The following is a 17,479-nucleotide window of genomic DNA, read 5'->3' on the forward strand; positions in this document are numbered from 1 at the left end:
CTTCTTTAGAAAGCAGGGCTGTCTTCTCTGAATCTGTCTTCCTGGCTTACACGTTGCTGCTGTCCACTGGGCTCGGAGACTGCCTCGGGTCTTGCTTTATCCCTGCAGATTCCTGAAGCTGGTGCTCAAGTATGGGAGAGACGGTTTCTTGGCCCTTGCAGGGGGTTCGTGGCACTGAGTATTTGTCTTCACTTTCTTAAACATGCCACGCCTCCACTCAGTGGTGACAAGAGACTCCTGGGAAGTCAGTTCTGCAGGTCTTGGAGGCACATTCCCAGCACTGGCTAAGGGGTCCAGATGGCACTTCTGTTCTTTGCGTCCTTGTCCTCCTGCCTGCCCCAGCTGCTACCTCTGCTCATCCAGCCTCTTCTGTAGCATGTGGCCTTGCATCCTCCACCCTTCCCACTCTGGTCTTCCAAGCCCCACAGTGTGCACTGGGTGGAGCATGCAGTGTAGACCCTGAAAGTCCGTGGGCACACTCCCCTGGTGCCTGTCTTGGAAGCCCATGGGCCAAGGCCCCTCTAGTAGGACAGCACCAGCAGGTGGCTCTGCCTGGTTCGCTCCATATCTGTTTTCTCCTCCCTTCCCTGCATTCACTCAGACTGCACTGCTCCCTCCGTCAGGACGAGGGGCTGGAGGTTGCCTTGTGAAGGATGGGATCTGAGGCCCACAATGTGGAGAGGGCTCGGAGGTCACAGAGTTTGTCAGTGGCCAGAATGAGACACACTGGTCTGGTTCCAAGTCTGGTTTCCCTTCTGTACCTTGCCCCCCCCCTGCATCCTTAGGATGCGCACCAGGAAGCACCAGGGCAGGGCAGCTGAGGCGTGGCATCTAGATGGTACAGACTTTCCTCTGGTGGCTGTAATGGTTTCTCATGAATGTAGGGTGGTTTTTCAGACTTCTAACGGGCAGATACCACTGGCCTGGGACAAACTGAACAGCCCTCATTTCATCTCCTCATCCGCTTCTCCTCTGGGAGGGTCACAGAGGCCTGGGAAGTGGTCTCTTGGGTGCGGATCTCACCTGCTGCTTCATTAACTCTGACAGCCAAAGGCTAGTTCTCCTGGCAGGATGGAGGTACAAAGGGCACAGAGATCCTGCAGATGAAACAGAATTTTCCTAAGTATAGAATTCGGGCTAAGTCAGCACAAGGCAAAAGAGAAGGTCCTACTGTTGAGAGGCGAATGGCCTGTAGGAATGGCTGCCACTTTAGGGCCAGTTACTGCCATTGTGGGACCTGAATCTTCCAAGCTGCCTTCACCCCATCTTCCCTCTGTTCTTGAACTTGGGGGTGGGAGGGAGGGAGAACTTTGCAAATTACCCGTGTTTGGCAAGATGCTCCCGAGAGCCACTGTGCAGGTGGGGTCTGGGTCAAGGGGTCCTGGGGGGTCTGGATGGAGCGAGGGAGGATGTTATTTTTGTGCCCTGTCCTGAGTGGCTTTGCAGCCACACGGTTGTACAGCCAGACGGGAAAGTCTGCATGCTTCCTGTCCTCCGAAGAAAATCCAGTGAAAGAAATCAGCACGTGCAGCGTGGAATGCTCTCGGGTTCCCAGGCTCTTGCCTGTATGTGGTGACGCCAGCCCCAGATGCAGAGGGGATGTCCGAGGAAGGGCCTCGCAGACAGAGAAGTTGTGGCATGTTTGGGAGGTACAGGGCAGGAAGTGGCCTTTCCTTTTCTGAGGGTGTGTGCACTTGTGAGCTGCACTGCCATGTGCAGTGACACAGCTGACAGTGACCGCCACACAGTGGGCCCAGGCTGTGCAGAACCACTCTGGGCACCGTGATGGTGGTCAGTCACCCATTCTGAGAGTGGCTTCTGTCCAGGAAAGCCACTGCCTCTAGCATTGGGTCCTTGCAGTAGGTTGAGGAAAGACACTGCCATGGTGACCGCAGGAGAGGCATGGTGTGAGACAGGCCACCCCAAGAAGGGCGCTGGAGAAATAGTGGGGTCAGAACCCCGTTCTGGGCAGTGACAGAGGCATGAGTTGAGTATAGACTTAGGTGATAGTGGGTAGAGGCTGTCCTTGCTGCAGCTGCACCAGCTGTGCTTTCTGACATCTAACTGGACGTGTATATTTAACTGGTTGATAAATCAGCTTCCAGCAGCTCCTGGAACTTTCCACTCCCTCCTTCTTTCTTCTCTTTCTCCCTCCCCAACCACCTTTGCATTATTAAAATATAAGTCCACACTTTATTCAGCCTCCTGTACCCCACCAGATCCCCACACGACAGTCATCCTGATGCCTTAGGCTCCTCTTGGCTGAGACAGTTTCTCACTTTCCTAGTTTTGAGGTGGGCAGGACAGTTGTGAGAGTCCAGGGCAGGTGTTCTGGGCTGTGGTCGTGGGCTGTGTGGAGAGAGAGCTCAGGCTGCCCACTCTGCAGGTGGCTATTAACCTTGATTGAGGTGGCGTTGTCTGCCTGCTTTCCTCGCTGTGCTCTGGAAGGGCCGCTCCTCACACGGGACACTTGGGGAGTGGGGAATGGTTAGGGGTCTACTCGTGTTATTTGGAAGTTTTTGCCTGGGAGAGTTGTTTCCCCTCCCCATTTCTCACTCAGTTGCCTATAGCCCCCTGGGCCCATGGAGATTTACTTTGGGCTGTGGTGATGGGTGGACTGCTCAACTCTGACTGCTGGGACTCTTCCAGCTGGCTCAAGTTCACCTGTCACACATGGCCATCGCTGGGGTGTGAGGGTGTCATCTTTGACACTTCCTTACTTTCTGGCAGCACAGGATGTTCTGTCACCTCCTGTGTCCTGCCCAGTCCTAGAGCCTAGAGATTCTCCAAGGGGCCCTGGGTCCTGGGTTGGAGGATGGCATTGGGAACCAAGGTCTGAAGTGGGTGTTTCTTTCAGGCTCTCTCAAGCACACAGAGCAAAGAAATATGCGTGTGTGCCTAGCCTGTCCCCTGACATGTCTGTTTCTTCGGCTGTCTGAACTCACCCAGGTGAAAACATGAGCTTTTACTGCTCTAATCTGATCCATTACTATGTAGCTTTTCCCTCCCCTTGGTTAGCTGTAAATTCTCACTCCAGTGAGGAACCTGGGTCCCCTATCCTCCACCCATTTGCTCAGCTGCTCTGTTCACACCCATGCGAGCAGAGTTGGAACTGTCCAGCTGAACTGTCTCGGGGAGATGGTGCTTGAGAGTGTCCCACAGGCTCTGCTCATGTCCCAGGTTGCTGATGACAGGACCTCCTGTGCCCCTTAGCATATCCTGAGACTGGGGCCATTTCTCTGTCTTCCTATATGCACAGCCTCTTTTGGGGAATGGCAGCTAGAGGCAAGGCCAGAAGGGCAGCCTGAAGCTCTCGGGGGGGATGGACAGCCTGCACTGTGGGCCTGGGCTTTGTCTGCTCTCTACGAGCAGTCTAAATGTGGTGTGGGGCCTTCCTGAGCTTGAAGGGAAACTGCTGTGCCCAGTGGCTGCTGGGAGGTAGAGATGACCATCCTCCAGTCCTTCACAACGTTTTTTAGGTCTCCTTCCCACCCTTTCCCTATTAAGCATGTGTTAAGTTCACCTTCATCATAGCCCTTCTCTGCACCTGCATGGTGTATTTTGAATTGTTCTTTTCTTGAGCACATTCAAAATTCCCAGCTGGCAGGAATTCTCCAGCTGTTCCTCCCCAAGGTCCAGGGTACATACAAACCCACAGGAGTGCATGCGTGCCAGCTGTACTTTTTGTCTCATTGTACCCTGGGCCCAATGGGCAGAAAGACACTGCAAGGGTGCCCTCATTGTCTTGCTCTCCTGTGTGGCTTCGAGGTGGGTGCAGCTCTCCTGGCTTGCTGAGCCCTGCCTTGGTGCCCCTCCTGCCAGTCAGGAGGGCTGTGAACTGTTTCCTTGGGTTTCCTGTGAAGGCCAGCAGCTTCCCTGCCAGGGTATGTATGGTCACTTATGGAGGAGTTGGGAAGCTGAAGTGATTCTGAGCTCAGGAAGTATGGGGCGTCTTCGAGGTCGTGCATGCACACTTAGCGTTCAGGGTGGTGGCTGTTCTGGACACTGAGAAGCTAGACCAGAAGTATCTTTCTCCTGTGACATGCCAAGATCCACAAAGAACAGAGCCTGAGTCTTTGGGATTGTCAGCCCCTGTGCACAGACGTTGGGGTTGGGAACTATTTGAGTTTAGTGTGTTTTACAGCTTACGTTCTTGAATCTAAGTATGTATTGAAACCTTGACCTTAGCCGTCTCCTACTTACTTTAGGTCTAGGTCAAGCAACCATTCTACATGTAACACTGGGCCCTGACTATAAGTGTGAGCCACACACAGGCATCAAACCTGAACCAGAGCGAGCAGGAGACTTTGGGACGGTCCCAAGCCTGTGGTCACATCCTTGATGGTGAGGGCTGCAGTCTAGGATGGAGAGCTGCTGCATACCTTGGGCCCTGGACTCATGTCCCCTTGGGCACCACTCTGCTATGGCTGTTGCTGTGGTAACCATGTGCAGGGGAAACCTGACAGTTCCCAGGGTGGTTTCCCACTCTGGGCTCCCTCTTCCTGGGGTGCTGCCAGATGGCACACCTCAGTTGTGAGGGAGACCATCCAAGGACAGTCCCTGGCCAGTGGGGACAGATGGAGAATGAATTCCTGTCCCATGAGTTGGCTGGGCAGCCTGAGTCTCCTTCCATGGGCCTCCCCAGAGAGTCTTCAGTGTAAGACTTACATGGCCCCCAGTGGTAGCTAACCTTAGTGACAAGCCTTTGAGCTGGCCTTTCCTCCTTGCTCTCTTTCCGCCCAGGTTCCTCTCCAGTCCCCTGGACTCAAGTCCCCCACCTGACCTCCTGTGTGGAAGTCTTTGTCTTTGGTTTCTGGGGTTCCCAGCCAAGACAGTTTCTCATCTGTTTCAAATAAGATCAGAAAGTGTGATGTGGACTGGCAGAGTAGCTCAAGTGGTAGAGCGCCTGCCTGGCAAGTTGAGGCCCTGAGTTCAAACCCCAGTGCCGTCAATAAATAAATAAAGTAATAAAAAAGTGCAATGCTTAGTTCATTACATGGATTTTTTTTCTAAGAAAACAAATGTAAGATGAGATTGAATTTCCCAGGGTTAAAAAAGATCTGTGAATTGTGCTTGTAAGTCTCAGTGAGGATGCAGAGATGTCAAGGCCAGAGCTGGCCCTGCAAAGGGTGACTTTAGGATACCGAGATGGGGTTGGAGGTCACGCTGGACCCTAATGATTGAACTTGGAAGTGAGTTTGCGATGCGCCCATGTGATGGGTGGTGTGTGGGCTTTCTGTGAACATGAATGGATCACGCACACAGCTCCCTGAGAAATGAGTGACAGCACTGGATACCAGACCCAAGTTCACGGAAACACGGAAAACAGGGCACCAGGGCCGAGCATGAAGCCTGAGTTTCCTGGAGCAAATTTTGTGTGAGAACATGAAAAAATTAAGACAGATGCATCCCAGGTTTAGAAACGTTCAAAATAACTTTTATTTTGTGTGATTACACAGGACAGGCAGAAGAGGACAGCTCTCTGCAGAGAATGGGGCTGGGGGTGTGAGGTGTCCAGGGATCCAGGGAGATGCAGGCCAGGGGACATCGCTGCCACTCTGCCAAGTTTTCCTTCCAACAGATGCTGGTGATGGCTAGAACAGCCTTGCGTCTACGTGAGTTTGGCCAAACCCCATGGTCTGTGAGGACGTGGTGGAAGAATGACCAGGTGGGACTGTCAGGGACTTAGAAAAAAAGCATGGGTGGCCTTTGTGTGGGGACTTGGAGAGTTTGGGAGAAAACTGGACATCCCTTCCACCTAGGAAACAGCACCAGGCCCACCACAGGGGCCCTGGGGTAGGGATCGGTGGCAGGGAGCTCACAGCCTCATCGGATCCCTGGCCACACATTCTCATTTGCTGTCACGTAAGAGTCTGCACCACCCCAGGAAATGAGAGAGGTCCACGGCGAGCGGAAGCAGTGTTACATGGGGACAGTTATTGGTGGCTACACTGGTGGCAAGGTGGCCTAGCGTGGGGCGGGGGTGAAGAGGGATTGTGCAGGCTGCACCCAGATGTCTGCCCTGCCGTGAGTGTTAAGCAGGGCTGCAGCCTGAGGGTGGCGGGTCCCCAGTGACCGGCGCTGTTGGATGTCAGTGCGGGTGCTCAGTTCCTTTGGTAGCTTTGGTTTGTTTTTTTAAAGAAAATACTGAGATAACTTTGGGGTCAGCATCTGAGGTAATAAGTTAAGGATAAGCACCAAGTGGCCTTCGGGCTGTGCAGGCCTCACAGGTTCTTCATGCACACCTGGCAGCGGCTGATGTGCGTGCGGATGAGGCCGGCCTTGAGCGTGTCCGCTGAGGGCGAGCCCTGGAAGCTCTGCTCCGGGATGGTGGTCAGCCAGAAGCTGTACTTGTTGGCGAAGTAGTGGCAGGTCCCACGGTCTCCATTGCACTCAATGAACGGAGTGGCTCGGAAGTCCTCCAGACAGCTGCCCGGTGACACCAGTGACTGGCCGCCGCCTTCGTCCCCAGCCGCAGTGTGCTGTGCAGAGGACAGAGACAGAGCAGGGTTAGGAACTCCCATGTCAGAAATGCCCAGAGCAGGTGATAATCTGCTGTTTGCTTTACTGAATGATTGACCAAAAAACCAAAACCAGAGACACACCGGTGCCTCCTGATCAAAAGCTTCTTGTTTTCCCATTTTTGACTTCTTTTTCTTCTTTTTTTGCAGTACTGGGGCTTGAACTCAGGGCCTACACCTTGAGATACTAAACCATCCCCCTTTTGTGTTGGGTTTTTTCTATCGGCTTGAGAACTATTTGCCCAGGTTGGCTTTGAACCATGATCTTCCTGACCTCTGCCTCCTGAGAAGCTGGGATTACAGGCACAAGCCATGGCTCCCGGCTTGAAGCTTTTTCCAATCAGATAATTAAGCACTCAGTGGGTCTCGAGCCAGCAGTGAGGTTTCTGAAGGAAAGTTCTACTTCTGTTTTTACAGCTTTGGCTTCTGCAAGGTTTATATCTAAGGGTGCCATAGGCCTGGGGGAGAAGCTCCAGGGGGGACTGGGCTGTCGGAACCTGTCCATTTGGGGCAGGGTCTTGGCTTGGTTGCAGGGAGCCAGGAACCTACTCTGTGAGACACCTGGGCCCCAGTATGACCTTTGAACTCAACAGCAAGCCCTAGGAGAACCTTCAGAAGGTGCTCTGCCCACCGAATACACACCCTGTCCACTCCTGCGTGCTGTCAACAGTGGCAGGAGGTAACCAGTCCATGCATTCTCCTGAGATGTTTTTGGACACAGTCCCATGCTGGGACAGCCGGGGTCAGCCCAGGAGGGACACCCCAAGGGAGCAGCTGAGGCTCCCAGGACAGGTTCTGGTGTGGTATGCCTGCAGGTGCACTGATGTTACCCAGGATTCTCCTGGTTGAGAGCAACCAGTCAGTGCACATTATTCAAAAGTATTCTAGGTTCCAGAAAGGTTCTATACGAGACTGTCAGGACTACAGACAAGATTCCTATACTCAGCCTTCTAGTAAACCACAAAGAACTGCACCTTTGATGTTGTGCTAAGGAGGATGAATCAGAGAGCAAACTGATCTGAGTTACACTCTGTTCAAGTTTTGGTGGCAAACAAATGCTCCTCTCCGGCTGGGGGAGGTCTCAGGCCTTGGCTCATGGCTCCTTAGCAAGAAGCAAACTATGTTTGAGTCCTCACTCAACCCCTGCGCCAGGTGCCCTTGCTCAGTGTACAGACTGAACAACTGTTCTGTCTGGTAAGTCTTACAAAGGCTTGTGTTCTTGCTGGGTCCCCACCCAGTGTGTGGTTGGGGAGAAGAATTAGATTTCCACCTGGTCCATGCTCTGAGAGAGTGGGAAAGAACCACATACCATGAGGAAGGAATAGCCAATCCACAAACTCCGCCAGCCAGCAGGGCAGTGGGGTATGGAGACGTCTTGACTGTGGACGGCAATGGCGACAGCCGGAGCCTCGCACACAGAGCAGCGGCTGATGTAGGGTTTGATGTCGTCCTCGGCCACAGGCATCATGGGCAGTGGGGCGGTGGTGGAGAGCCAGTAGGACTTGTCATTGCGGCTGGCGTAGTAGCAGATGTCACCGGGGTTGCAGTACAGGAAAGGCATGGTGCTGAAACGTGCCAGGCAGGAGCCCGCCAGCCCTGCGGGAGGAGCGGGTGTGAGGCCAGGCCCTCCCCCTCCACCCTGGAGTCCCCTCCACCCTGAGGCCCCTCCACCCTGGAGGCTCTGCGCATGGATCTGCCCCAGGGCCACCGGGCAGAGACTAAGCACAGGCACTACAATTCCTTTTATTCTTTTAATAATTTAATTAACTAATTAATTTTATTATTTTGCTCTTTGGTTTTTTTTTGAGATAGGGTCTCACTATGTAGCCCAGGCTGGACTTGAACTTGCAATTTTCCTGCCTCAGCTTCCTGAGTGTTGGGATTACAGCTTAGTTTAATTTTTTATTGTGTAGACTACACCGGCATTTGGAAGAGTCTGGTTCCTCCACAAGTTCTTGTACACACCTCTGGACTGAGCTGGAACACCAGGGAGTGTGTCTTTACAGATGGTATCTTGAGCTTGGTGGGGGGTCTTTACAGCACCAGCCTCATGAAACCCAGGTGGCATCCAAGATGAGGATCTCTCTGTGGACCTCCTAATTCCCCCAGAAGCAGCTCTGGCTGGTCCCATCCCAACAGCTCTACTGCCTCTGAGCACAAAGGTGGCCTCAACTTACGGCCAGAGGGACCTTCCAGTGAAGCAGGTTTTGCATTTCACACTGGTCGTTGACAAAAGCTTACAGCCAGACGTGGGCCACCCTCAGCCACCACGCAGTATGGGCTGTCCTATTGGCTTTTACTTGTTCTTGAAAACTTACTACGGAAGCAGAGGGGAAAGTGCACACATCATCAAGGGGTGGCTTGGCACATTATCACCAGCCGAACGTCCGGTGTGGCCCTCACTGATACAGAATGTGCCTGCCTCCTGCACCTCTCTGCCCTCCGAGGGTGCTGCAGACGGAGGACCCGTGCCTGTGTTTATCTGTGTTTGCTGCACTTTCTGAATTCTCAAGCCATGGTCTTATTTTCTAAATGTTTGCTTGAATGAATACACGCACATAGCCACATGTCTGTTTTCTGAGGGTCTGTGAAGGATGAGTGTCCCAGCCTCACTCCAACTTATTTACAGGGCTTGGGACAAAATGCAAGAACATCAAGCAACGGATGACCTCTGGTGAAAATTAGTGCTTGGCAAGAATCGCACAAGAGCCCGCAGAAGCCAACGGCAAGTTAAAAGGCCCTGTGTTGGGACCTGAGGTTTAACGTCTGCCCCAATGGCCATCTCAACCTTTCTATTCCCAGTAGTGAGGGGATCTGCACTCCAGGAAGGAGAAGCTCCTCAGCTTGAGGGGCTTATGATCTCACTGTGGCCATTTGGCCCTGGCCTCCATCAGGGTCAGGAACAGAGCCAGCCATGGGTCTCGGCTGCGGCACCTACCTAGGTCCTGGTTGTGTGCTTTCTCCTGGCCCTCGAAGTACAGCAGGCTGTATCCGCTCCAGAGCTTGTTCATGCCCACGGGGCACATGGGCTCCTGCTCCGTCTGGCTGTGCTTCACCAGGAGGTAGCCGATGCTCACACTGCGGCCTGGCATGCCCGGAAGACCTGGGCTCCCTGGACGGCCTGGCTCCCCTAGGGCCCAAGAGAAAGCGGCCGCCATTCAGCTGCCTGCGGTCCCCTCAGACAGGACAGAGAACGGTCTCCAGGCCCCCCTACAATGGTCACTCTTCTCTCTCCCCCCAAATGTGGGGCTCAGTCCACTTAGACTAAGCCTCGGGAAAGACGTGAAATAAATTTCGTGCTAAGCATGTGATGTTGATGTCATCGCTAGACGTAACATCTGCAGTCAGCGGGTGAAGAGCCCTCCGGAAATGAGTGCCAGATGCACAGCAAGAAGATCTGGGGGACCCTGGGGTGGAAAGTGTCCACAGAAGCCTCTTAGTTTGCCCTGGCCCCAGGGTGCACCCCAGCAAACTGTTCTTTGTCCCTGTAGCCACCTCTCTGAGCCGGGCACATCCGGGAGAGGTGGCTGGTGGCAGGTGGCAGGACAAGCTTGTGGCATGCTGGGCCACTCCTTCTCGGGTTATGTTTTCCCGGTGTGTTGCTGAAACCCTTTCCCTTGCACTGCCAGCTAGGACCTGATTCTGCCCGGAGCACAGCAGAGCGTCCAGTCTGTCTCCAGTGTGGCCGCCCTTCAGACACTTGAAATTAGGAGGCACTGCCCCCTCCAAAGGATAGTCACTGTCTCTGTTTTCTTCTAGGAATCCCCTTTTCCCCTCCCCATGTTGGTCTCCTGTCCTTGACAGACTCTGATTTGTCCCTGTTTCTGGATGTGTGACCCCTACACTGCTCACTTCTGCTGCCTCGGGGTGGCCCTGGGGGTGGAGAGCACTGCTCCCTTTGACCTGAACAATGTCCTAATAGTCAGCACAGCTGCTCACACCATTGGCTCAGACTGAGCTTAGGTTGAGGAAAACAATGCTTAAGAAGTTTTTGCACTAATTTGTTAATTCTGGCTATTGCATCCTGCATGTGTATAAACGATTTTAAGAAACAAGTAATATAGGACCTTCCAATGTGCCTGCTGATTCAGTTGACAATATTTCTCACTCCTTATCTCAGGCTCACAAGGTCCTGTGAAGCCTGCTGGTCACTCAGTGGTCAAATGTCCCATAGAGAGGAAGTGGCCTATCCTGGACACATTGCCCAGGTGTCTCACCAGGCAGGTGCCCAGGGACAAAGCATAGCAGGTGTGACAAGAGTCTGGGTTCCAGTTCTGCTCTGCACTCATCTGTCCCTGTTCTGCAGACCTGACTCTCTGCCATGCCTTCGCTGACCCTCCTCTCCTCAGCCACCTGTCACATACCTTCTTGGCCAACTGGGCCCTGGTGTCCCATGGGCCCTTGGTCTCCCCGGAACCCTGGAACAGCAGACACGCCACCTCTTCCCTGGGGTCCAGCCTTCCCTGGAGCTCCTCGAAAACCTGCAGGACACCAAATAAGTGAGTGTGACCAGAAGCCCCAAGAATGGTCAACACTACTAACGTTCAGCCCAAGAGAACAACAAGGGCATCCAAAGCAAACTGGACAGAAGCTTTTCCCTGCTGGCCCCTGGCACCCAGACTAGTGCCCTACCTGGTTCTCCAGGAGGCCCCTGAGGCCCCATCTCCCCTTGGGCCCCTGGAGGACCTCTTCTCCCCTGGGGTCCCAGTGTTCCGGGCTGGACAGCAAACCTCGGGGGGATTCCTACAATGCCAGGGGATCCCACGGGACCAGGAGCACCTGCGAGGGAAAGAAAGGCCGGATGAGCACTCAGAACTGAACTCATTCACTTCTCTTCTGCTGAAGCAGATACTATAGCCCCAAGAGCAGTGTGGCATCCAGAGGTGAGCTGGACAATGACTCACGGGAGAGGTCACCCTGTGCTTGCCACTTACATGCTCACCTCCACCAAGACCCTGGGGCACACTGGCAGCCCACCCTGGTTTCCTTTCAGCTCCTTCGAGAGTGGCTGACTCTGGTGTCAGCCTTAGGAGATGCCAATCCCGACGGGAGGGACAGGTTCCCAGTCTGAGCTGCCACACTGTGGACGGTACTTACCAGGGAATCCCTGGTCTCCTTTGGGTCCCTTGGGACCTCTGTCACCCACAGCTCCGGTAGGTCCAGTGTTGCCCATGAATCCTGGTTCACCCCTGGGTCCTGTGACAGACAGGATGGTGAGGACATGTGTGGCGGGACAGGGGCTCCAGTCCCCTCCACCCATATATAGCACTGCCTTTTCACGTGGGCACTTTTACCTTTTTCTCCTGGGAGACCAAATACACCAGGCCGACCCTGGGGTCCTGGGTCCCCAACCCATCCTTTGTTCCCGGGAATTCCCGAAGCTCCCGGTCTCCCCTCATCTCCTTTGCTTCCAGGAAGAGCAGCAGGCCCAGGTGGACCTGGTGGGCCCCGGTAACCTACAGGCATAGTCACAAGAAAGGAGGAATTAAACAGGGCCCCAGGGGACTCCATCAGAGTGCTGGGGACTCACTGCGGGAGGGCCCAGCAGCCAGAAGTGGTCACATCCTCAGAAGCCTATCTTCTGCACATTTGTAATACTGGGTGACTCAATCTTTGTTTTTCTTAAGTTGTGGTAAAATATGTGTAACATAAAATTTACTGTACTAACCATCTTTAAGCATAGATTTCAGTAACATTAAACACATTCCACATTGTGGAACCTTCCACCATCCATCTCCAGAGCCTCACATCTGTCCCCACCCTTCGCTGTCTCCCCAGTCTGACACCAGCTCTGGGCACCCACCACTCTGCTTTCTGCCTCTGTGATTCTGAGCACTCTAGGGACCTCGGATAAGTGGAACCCTACAGTGTCTGTCCTTTTGTGACTGGCTTTTTTCACTAAGCCTGATATCCTTAAGGCTCATCCATGTAGCTTGTGTCACAATTTCCATCCTTTTCATTTCTTTATTGGTTTTTTTGGGACAAGGTCTCATTACGCAGTTCAGGTGAGCCGGAACTCAACATGTAGCCCAGGCTGGCTTCTAACTTGCAATCCTGCCGCAATCTCACTTTTTTTCCTCCTGGTTCTGGGGATTGAACCCAGGGCCTTGTGCCTGCTGGGTAAGTGCTGTCCCACTTAAGCCATACGCTTGGCCCTGAGTTTCCACTCTCTCTAAGGCTGAGCGATATTCTACAGTATACACAGACCGCATTTTGTTTAGCAGTCATCTGTCAATGGATGCCAGGCTGCTTCCACCTCTTGGTTTTTGAGACTTACGTCTCTATGAACACGGATGTACAAATAACTGTTTGGTGGGTGGCTTCAACTTTGTATCATCTTTTCAATATTCAGCTAACATGTGCTTGGGAAATACAAATGGAATTTAATATCAGAGCACACTACGATGAAGAAGAAACCGCTGCATTTTTCTGAGTCCACTACAATGTGCACATCTGACCCACAGCAGGCGTGGTGGGTCCTGGGGACCGTGTCATGAAGGCGATGGGCACAACATGGGCAACGTGTGCTGTGCTGGCTCCTTGGCCATCGCCTCACAGTGTGGAATGAATGTCTGCCCAACCTACACAGTGGAGCCATTGCCGTGCCTGCCCAGATATTTCAACCCATGTATGTGGAAGTGCTGCTTACCTTCAGGGCCAAATATCCCTGGTGCCCCTACGTCACCAGGTGACCCAGAGATGTTGGAAGGAGGGGTGATGCCAGGGAAGCCCTGCAGTCCTGGGCTCCCAGCTGGGCCTCGTTCCCCTGAGGAGGAAAACAGAAGATATTTTTAGTACTGGCTTCCCAGCCTACTGTTTTGCTCATGTGCCATCTTCTCCAAAGGACCAGAGCCACAAAGAGCAAGGCAGTGATTCAAGCTGCCCTCAGGCTCAGGGACATCTTGGATGCCAGGGGTGCACAGAGGATGGAGAGGCCGCTGGGCCAGGGGCTCATCCTTCACACACTGGAGAAGTGGACAGGGACCCGCCAACGAGAAGTAGAAGAAACTGGACAGAGACCAGCCAGAGGCTCTCCACAGAGAACTGGCACCCCCTACACTGCACAGCCTCTCACCCCGGCTTGTGACCACCGCCACCCAGACTCTGTGGGCTCTGCCCAAGGGGACACGATACTCATTCAGAACATGCAGCCTCACCTGGAGCTCCCTGCTCCCCTTTCTGTCCTGGGGCTCCCACAGGGCCTGGGAGGGTGTTGGCCTCTCCAGGGTCACCCCTGTCTCCAGTGGCACCTGGGAACCCTAGATCTCCGTAGATATCGGCACCTGTAGTAGAATTAAAACACAGAGGGGATTTTCCCAAGTGGAAGGAAAGTCAAGAAACAGGCAGTCAGGGCAACTTCCCCTTGCTCTTGCCACAGTGCCACAGAATCTGAGGCTCAGCAGGGAACTCGTGGAGAGCACAGTGGAACCTGGCATCATGGATAGGAAAACCCAGGCCTCCTGGCTCCCACTGGCAGCTCGTGACACTGTCTTTGCCATGTTTTGGAAAGCTTCCCTGTTCACAACTGTTCAAAGCAATCACTGGAAACAGCACCATGATTTCATCATGATGTGCCTTCATCTGCCCTCTGAAACTGGAATTGAAATGTTGGTTGGAACACGAGCGTGTGAATTTATGAGTAATGTGTACACACACACACACACACACACACACGCAAATTTGCCTGCACTTGGTTACATAAATATTTATGATGGGTATATTTGAATGGCAGTTATAGGATTATGGATATTTTTGCCCCTGTTGTTTAAAAAAATGTCTTTAAGATGTTTCATCTACTGAACGTGAGTAGAATAACTTGTATAAATTGTAAAGAAGGCAACAGATGGGGTGGCAGAGCCCTGCGTGATGGGGCAGGGTGCCGCTGAGTACCTGGGGATCCTGGGAAGCCTTTGGTGCCTGGCAGGCCATGTAATCCACTGATCCCTCGGATTCCCGGAAAACCTGCAAGAAGTCGGTTCACTGTTAGTCATGCATGCGGGACAGCAAAGGGACAGACACTTGGGACACTTCTGATGTGTTTCCTTTTGCTTCATTCCCTGAGCAGCAGCACGCAGGCAGGCCATTGTCCTTTTACCCCAGCATGGAAACTTGTCACTGTCACTCTCATGACCCAGGAAGCCCACACTTAAATCCTGTTTTCACAGACTCTCTTAGACTCCTCAGAGGCAGAAGGAAACCAGCAAGCGAGGTGCTGTTTTGCTTCCTGATGCTCGCCACTGGTATTTCTTTGGTTTGTAAAAGCACTGTGTAGAGCAGAGAGCCTGGTATTGCTTCCATTCCCTCCGGATTTCCAAGAATAAAATTTCTGAAGACAGACCAGCACACACAGGCGGTCATTCCTTCTGGAATATGGGAGTGCACGTGGCTGCTGGCCCATTTCAGGACTAGGGTGGGTCATCCTTAATTCTGAGCAAGCACAGAGCCCAGAGGAGGACCCAGATCCTCCCTCCCTCGGGGACATTATTCACCTCTTTGGTGATGAAACCCCTCTTTGTAGATGAGAACGTCTATCTTTTCATCTGCATTTATCTCAGAGATGCAAACCCTGCTCAGTGTGCCTCGTGTGAACTGCACTCAGCTCTCCGATACGCCTGGGCTTGAGTTCACACAGGGCCTAGAGACAACAGCCTCCAGAGAGGGTGACCAGCTGACCACTTCTTGCAGCCTGGTGGCTTGTCCCTGAATGACTGTGAGTAGTTCAGCTGTCTGTGAAGGAGGGAGTCCCTTACCTGGTAAGCCCCGGTCCCCTGGCCGGCCGTAATCTCCTTTGGCACCGGGCACTCCGATCCGCCCTGGATCTCCCTGTGGCCCCTGCAGCCCTGTGAGACCTGGGAAGCCTGAAAGAAACCCAAGGTTAAGTGTGAGCACACAGGAGACCCTGGAGACTGAGGAAGAGCTCTCCTGACGCCTCCAGCAAGGTCCTAGCTGGAAGGGCCGGGATCAGAGGGAGGCCTGAAGATCTGCAGCTCCAAATCGTGAGAAGACAGGAACTGTCTGCCACCCAGGAGTGCCCCTGGCCTCACAGCCCACCCTCCTGTGACAGGACTAGCTCGGCCTTGCCAAAGGGAAAAAGAAGTGTGTGCTTTCAGACAGACGTCTGCGGACAGTCCACAGAGCCGTGCAAATGAAGGAAGGCAGCAACCATGGCAGCATGGGAAGCCAGCCACCGCCCCCCCCCCCCCCCCCCCGTGCCCTCCTTCACTAGCTTAGGGTTCAGCCCATCCTGCATATTCAAATGCACGAGCAGGATGCTTTAGAGAAGACTGTTACACAGGAGGCAGGTGTTTGGCCCCAGAAACACTTCTGATCGGCTCCCGGGCTCTCCTGTACACTGAGGGTCTCCCCACGGCCCAGATGGTGTTTTGCTGCCAGGTTGCTGGCTCCAGCTAGGTAAACGGGCAGCGTGTACCAGTCACTGGAGGTGAGTGTGATGGTAGCAGGGAAGGAAGTGGCAAAGATGGCCGCTTCATTCTGGATCTTGGGAGGCCCCATGCTTGGGAAGGCAGTGACTTCAGCTCTCACCTGTCTGTCCTTTTAGTCCAGGAGGGCCCTGAGGGCCAGTCAAGCCTGTTATCCCAGGGAAGCCAACTTCTCCCTCCGCTCCTTTCTCCCCGAAGAATCCCTTTAGACCTGGAACCACAAATTTGCTTCTTGGAACAAACCTCTGACATCGTGTCAATCTTGAGCTTGGTGCCCATTGGGCTCAAGGGCAAGCAGCTAAGCGATGCCACGGGGTCACATTGGCACACTTTTGCCGGGCATGGGGATGGACATCTGTGTTCCTGCCTCAACTAACTGTTTACCACACTCTCCCTGAGATTGAGGTAGCCAACCTCCAAGATAGTGCCATGATCCCTTCTGCCACCCTCCTACACGTTGTAACTACAAAGATAACTATGACCTCTAGCCTAGGACATAAAATTCATTGTTGCCTTCACTTTGTCTCCGATTGTGGATCACTGGACCTGGAAGAAGCCAGCTATCATGTCGTGAAGACCCTCTAGCAGCCCTGTGGAGAGGCCCACATGGCTCTCCTGAGCCAACAGCTGGTGAGTGCGCCATCTTGGGAAGGGATCTTCAGCCCTGCTGCAGCCCTGGCAACATCGTGGTGGGGATCTCATGAGAGACCCTTAAGTCAGAGCTACCCTGTGTCCAGATTCCTGACCCACAGAACTGACGTTTGAAGTTGCTGCATTTTGGGTTTCTTTGTGAGGCAACAACAGATAACCAACACAGAGCTCCCACTGGGTGGTTTTAACTTCCAGGGGAATCTGGAAAATTCACTCCACATATAGGAGCTTTTGTGTCACCAGGGTGATTAGCAGTTGAAATAATGAAGTCATTAGTAACTGACACATGTAGCAAGGATAACTCTAGCTTCTAAAGTAACAATTTAGGACAGAAGAGTCAACCAGTCAAGAGCCAGGTGGCCAGCAGCTTGGAGGAAAAGCCCTGCTCTCCAGAGAGGAAGAACAAATTACAGGCTGAGACCGAGCCCAGCAGGTGGTCACGCCTAAGAGGGGTCTTTGGTGCCATGCTAGCTGAACACTTCTCTGCATGTTGCAGCCATTCTATGTAGAGAATTTGCCTGGCACGCCACCACTGACTAGTCACATGGACAGACAGATTGCTTCTTCTCACCAGAGACACTACGAGCTCTGGGAAATTAATGCAGTGTGAGCTCAAGAAGAAAGCCACCTGTCACCTGCCCCTTGGGATAGCACCAAGGGCAGGAATTTTGAAATTGAGCATCAGTGATTTTCAGTAGAGATCCATGAGGTGTTGTGTCCCTCAGGGCCCCTCCAACCCATCAAGGGCACTTGGCTGCCTCTGGCTGTCTCACCAGAAGAGGGTCTGACCCCCGCCCTCCTCTCCAGGCCTTTCACTGCTCACAAGCAGCAACGGTCCCTGTGTCATCTGCTCACATTCTTTCAGGT

The 17,479-nt window shown here is 53.3% G+C and overlaps 1 protein-coding gene across 1 annotated transcript in view; it reads right to left on the reverse strand.

Annotated features, from left to right (window-relative positions):
- Positions 1–5,415: 5,415 nt before the first annotated feature.
- The window catches only part of Col4a2 (collagen type IV alpha 2 chain), a 155,502-nt gene continuing 143,438 nt past the window's right edge, over positions 5,416–17,479 (reverse strand). The window contains exons 37-48 of the mRNA XM_020165712.2: positions 16,065–16,172; positions 15,272–15,379; positions 14,412–14,483; positions 13,679–13,804; positions 13,171–13,287; positions 11,816–11,977; positions 11,619–11,717; positions 11,154–11,300; positions 10,886–11,002; positions 9,460–9,651; positions 7,831–8,117; positions 5,416–6,482 (exon numbers count right to left, since the gene is read on the reverse strand). Of these exons, the coding sequence (XP_020021301.2) occupies positions 6,225–6,482; positions 7,831–8,117; positions 9,460–9,651; positions 10,886–11,002; positions 11,154–11,300; positions 11,619–11,717; positions 11,816–11,977; positions 13,171–13,287; positions 13,679–13,804; positions 14,412–14,483; positions 15,272–15,379; positions 16,065–16,172 (1,793 nt within the window). The 3' untranslated portion in view covers positions 5,416–6,224. The remainder of the gene's footprint in view (positions 6,483–7,830; positions 8,118–9,459; positions 9,652–10,885; positions 11,003–11,153; positions 11,301–11,618; positions 11,718–11,815; positions 11,978–13,170; positions 13,288–13,678; positions 13,805–14,411; positions 14,484–15,271; positions 15,380–16,064; positions 16,173–17,479) is intronic.

The sequence above is a fragment of the Castor canadensis genome, chromosome 10 (assembly GCF_047511655.1).
Source record: "Castor canadensis chromosome 10, mCasCan1.hap1v2, whole genome shotgun sequence".
NCBI lineage: Eukaryota > Metazoa > Chordata > Mammalia > Rodentia > Castoridae > Castor > Castor canadensis.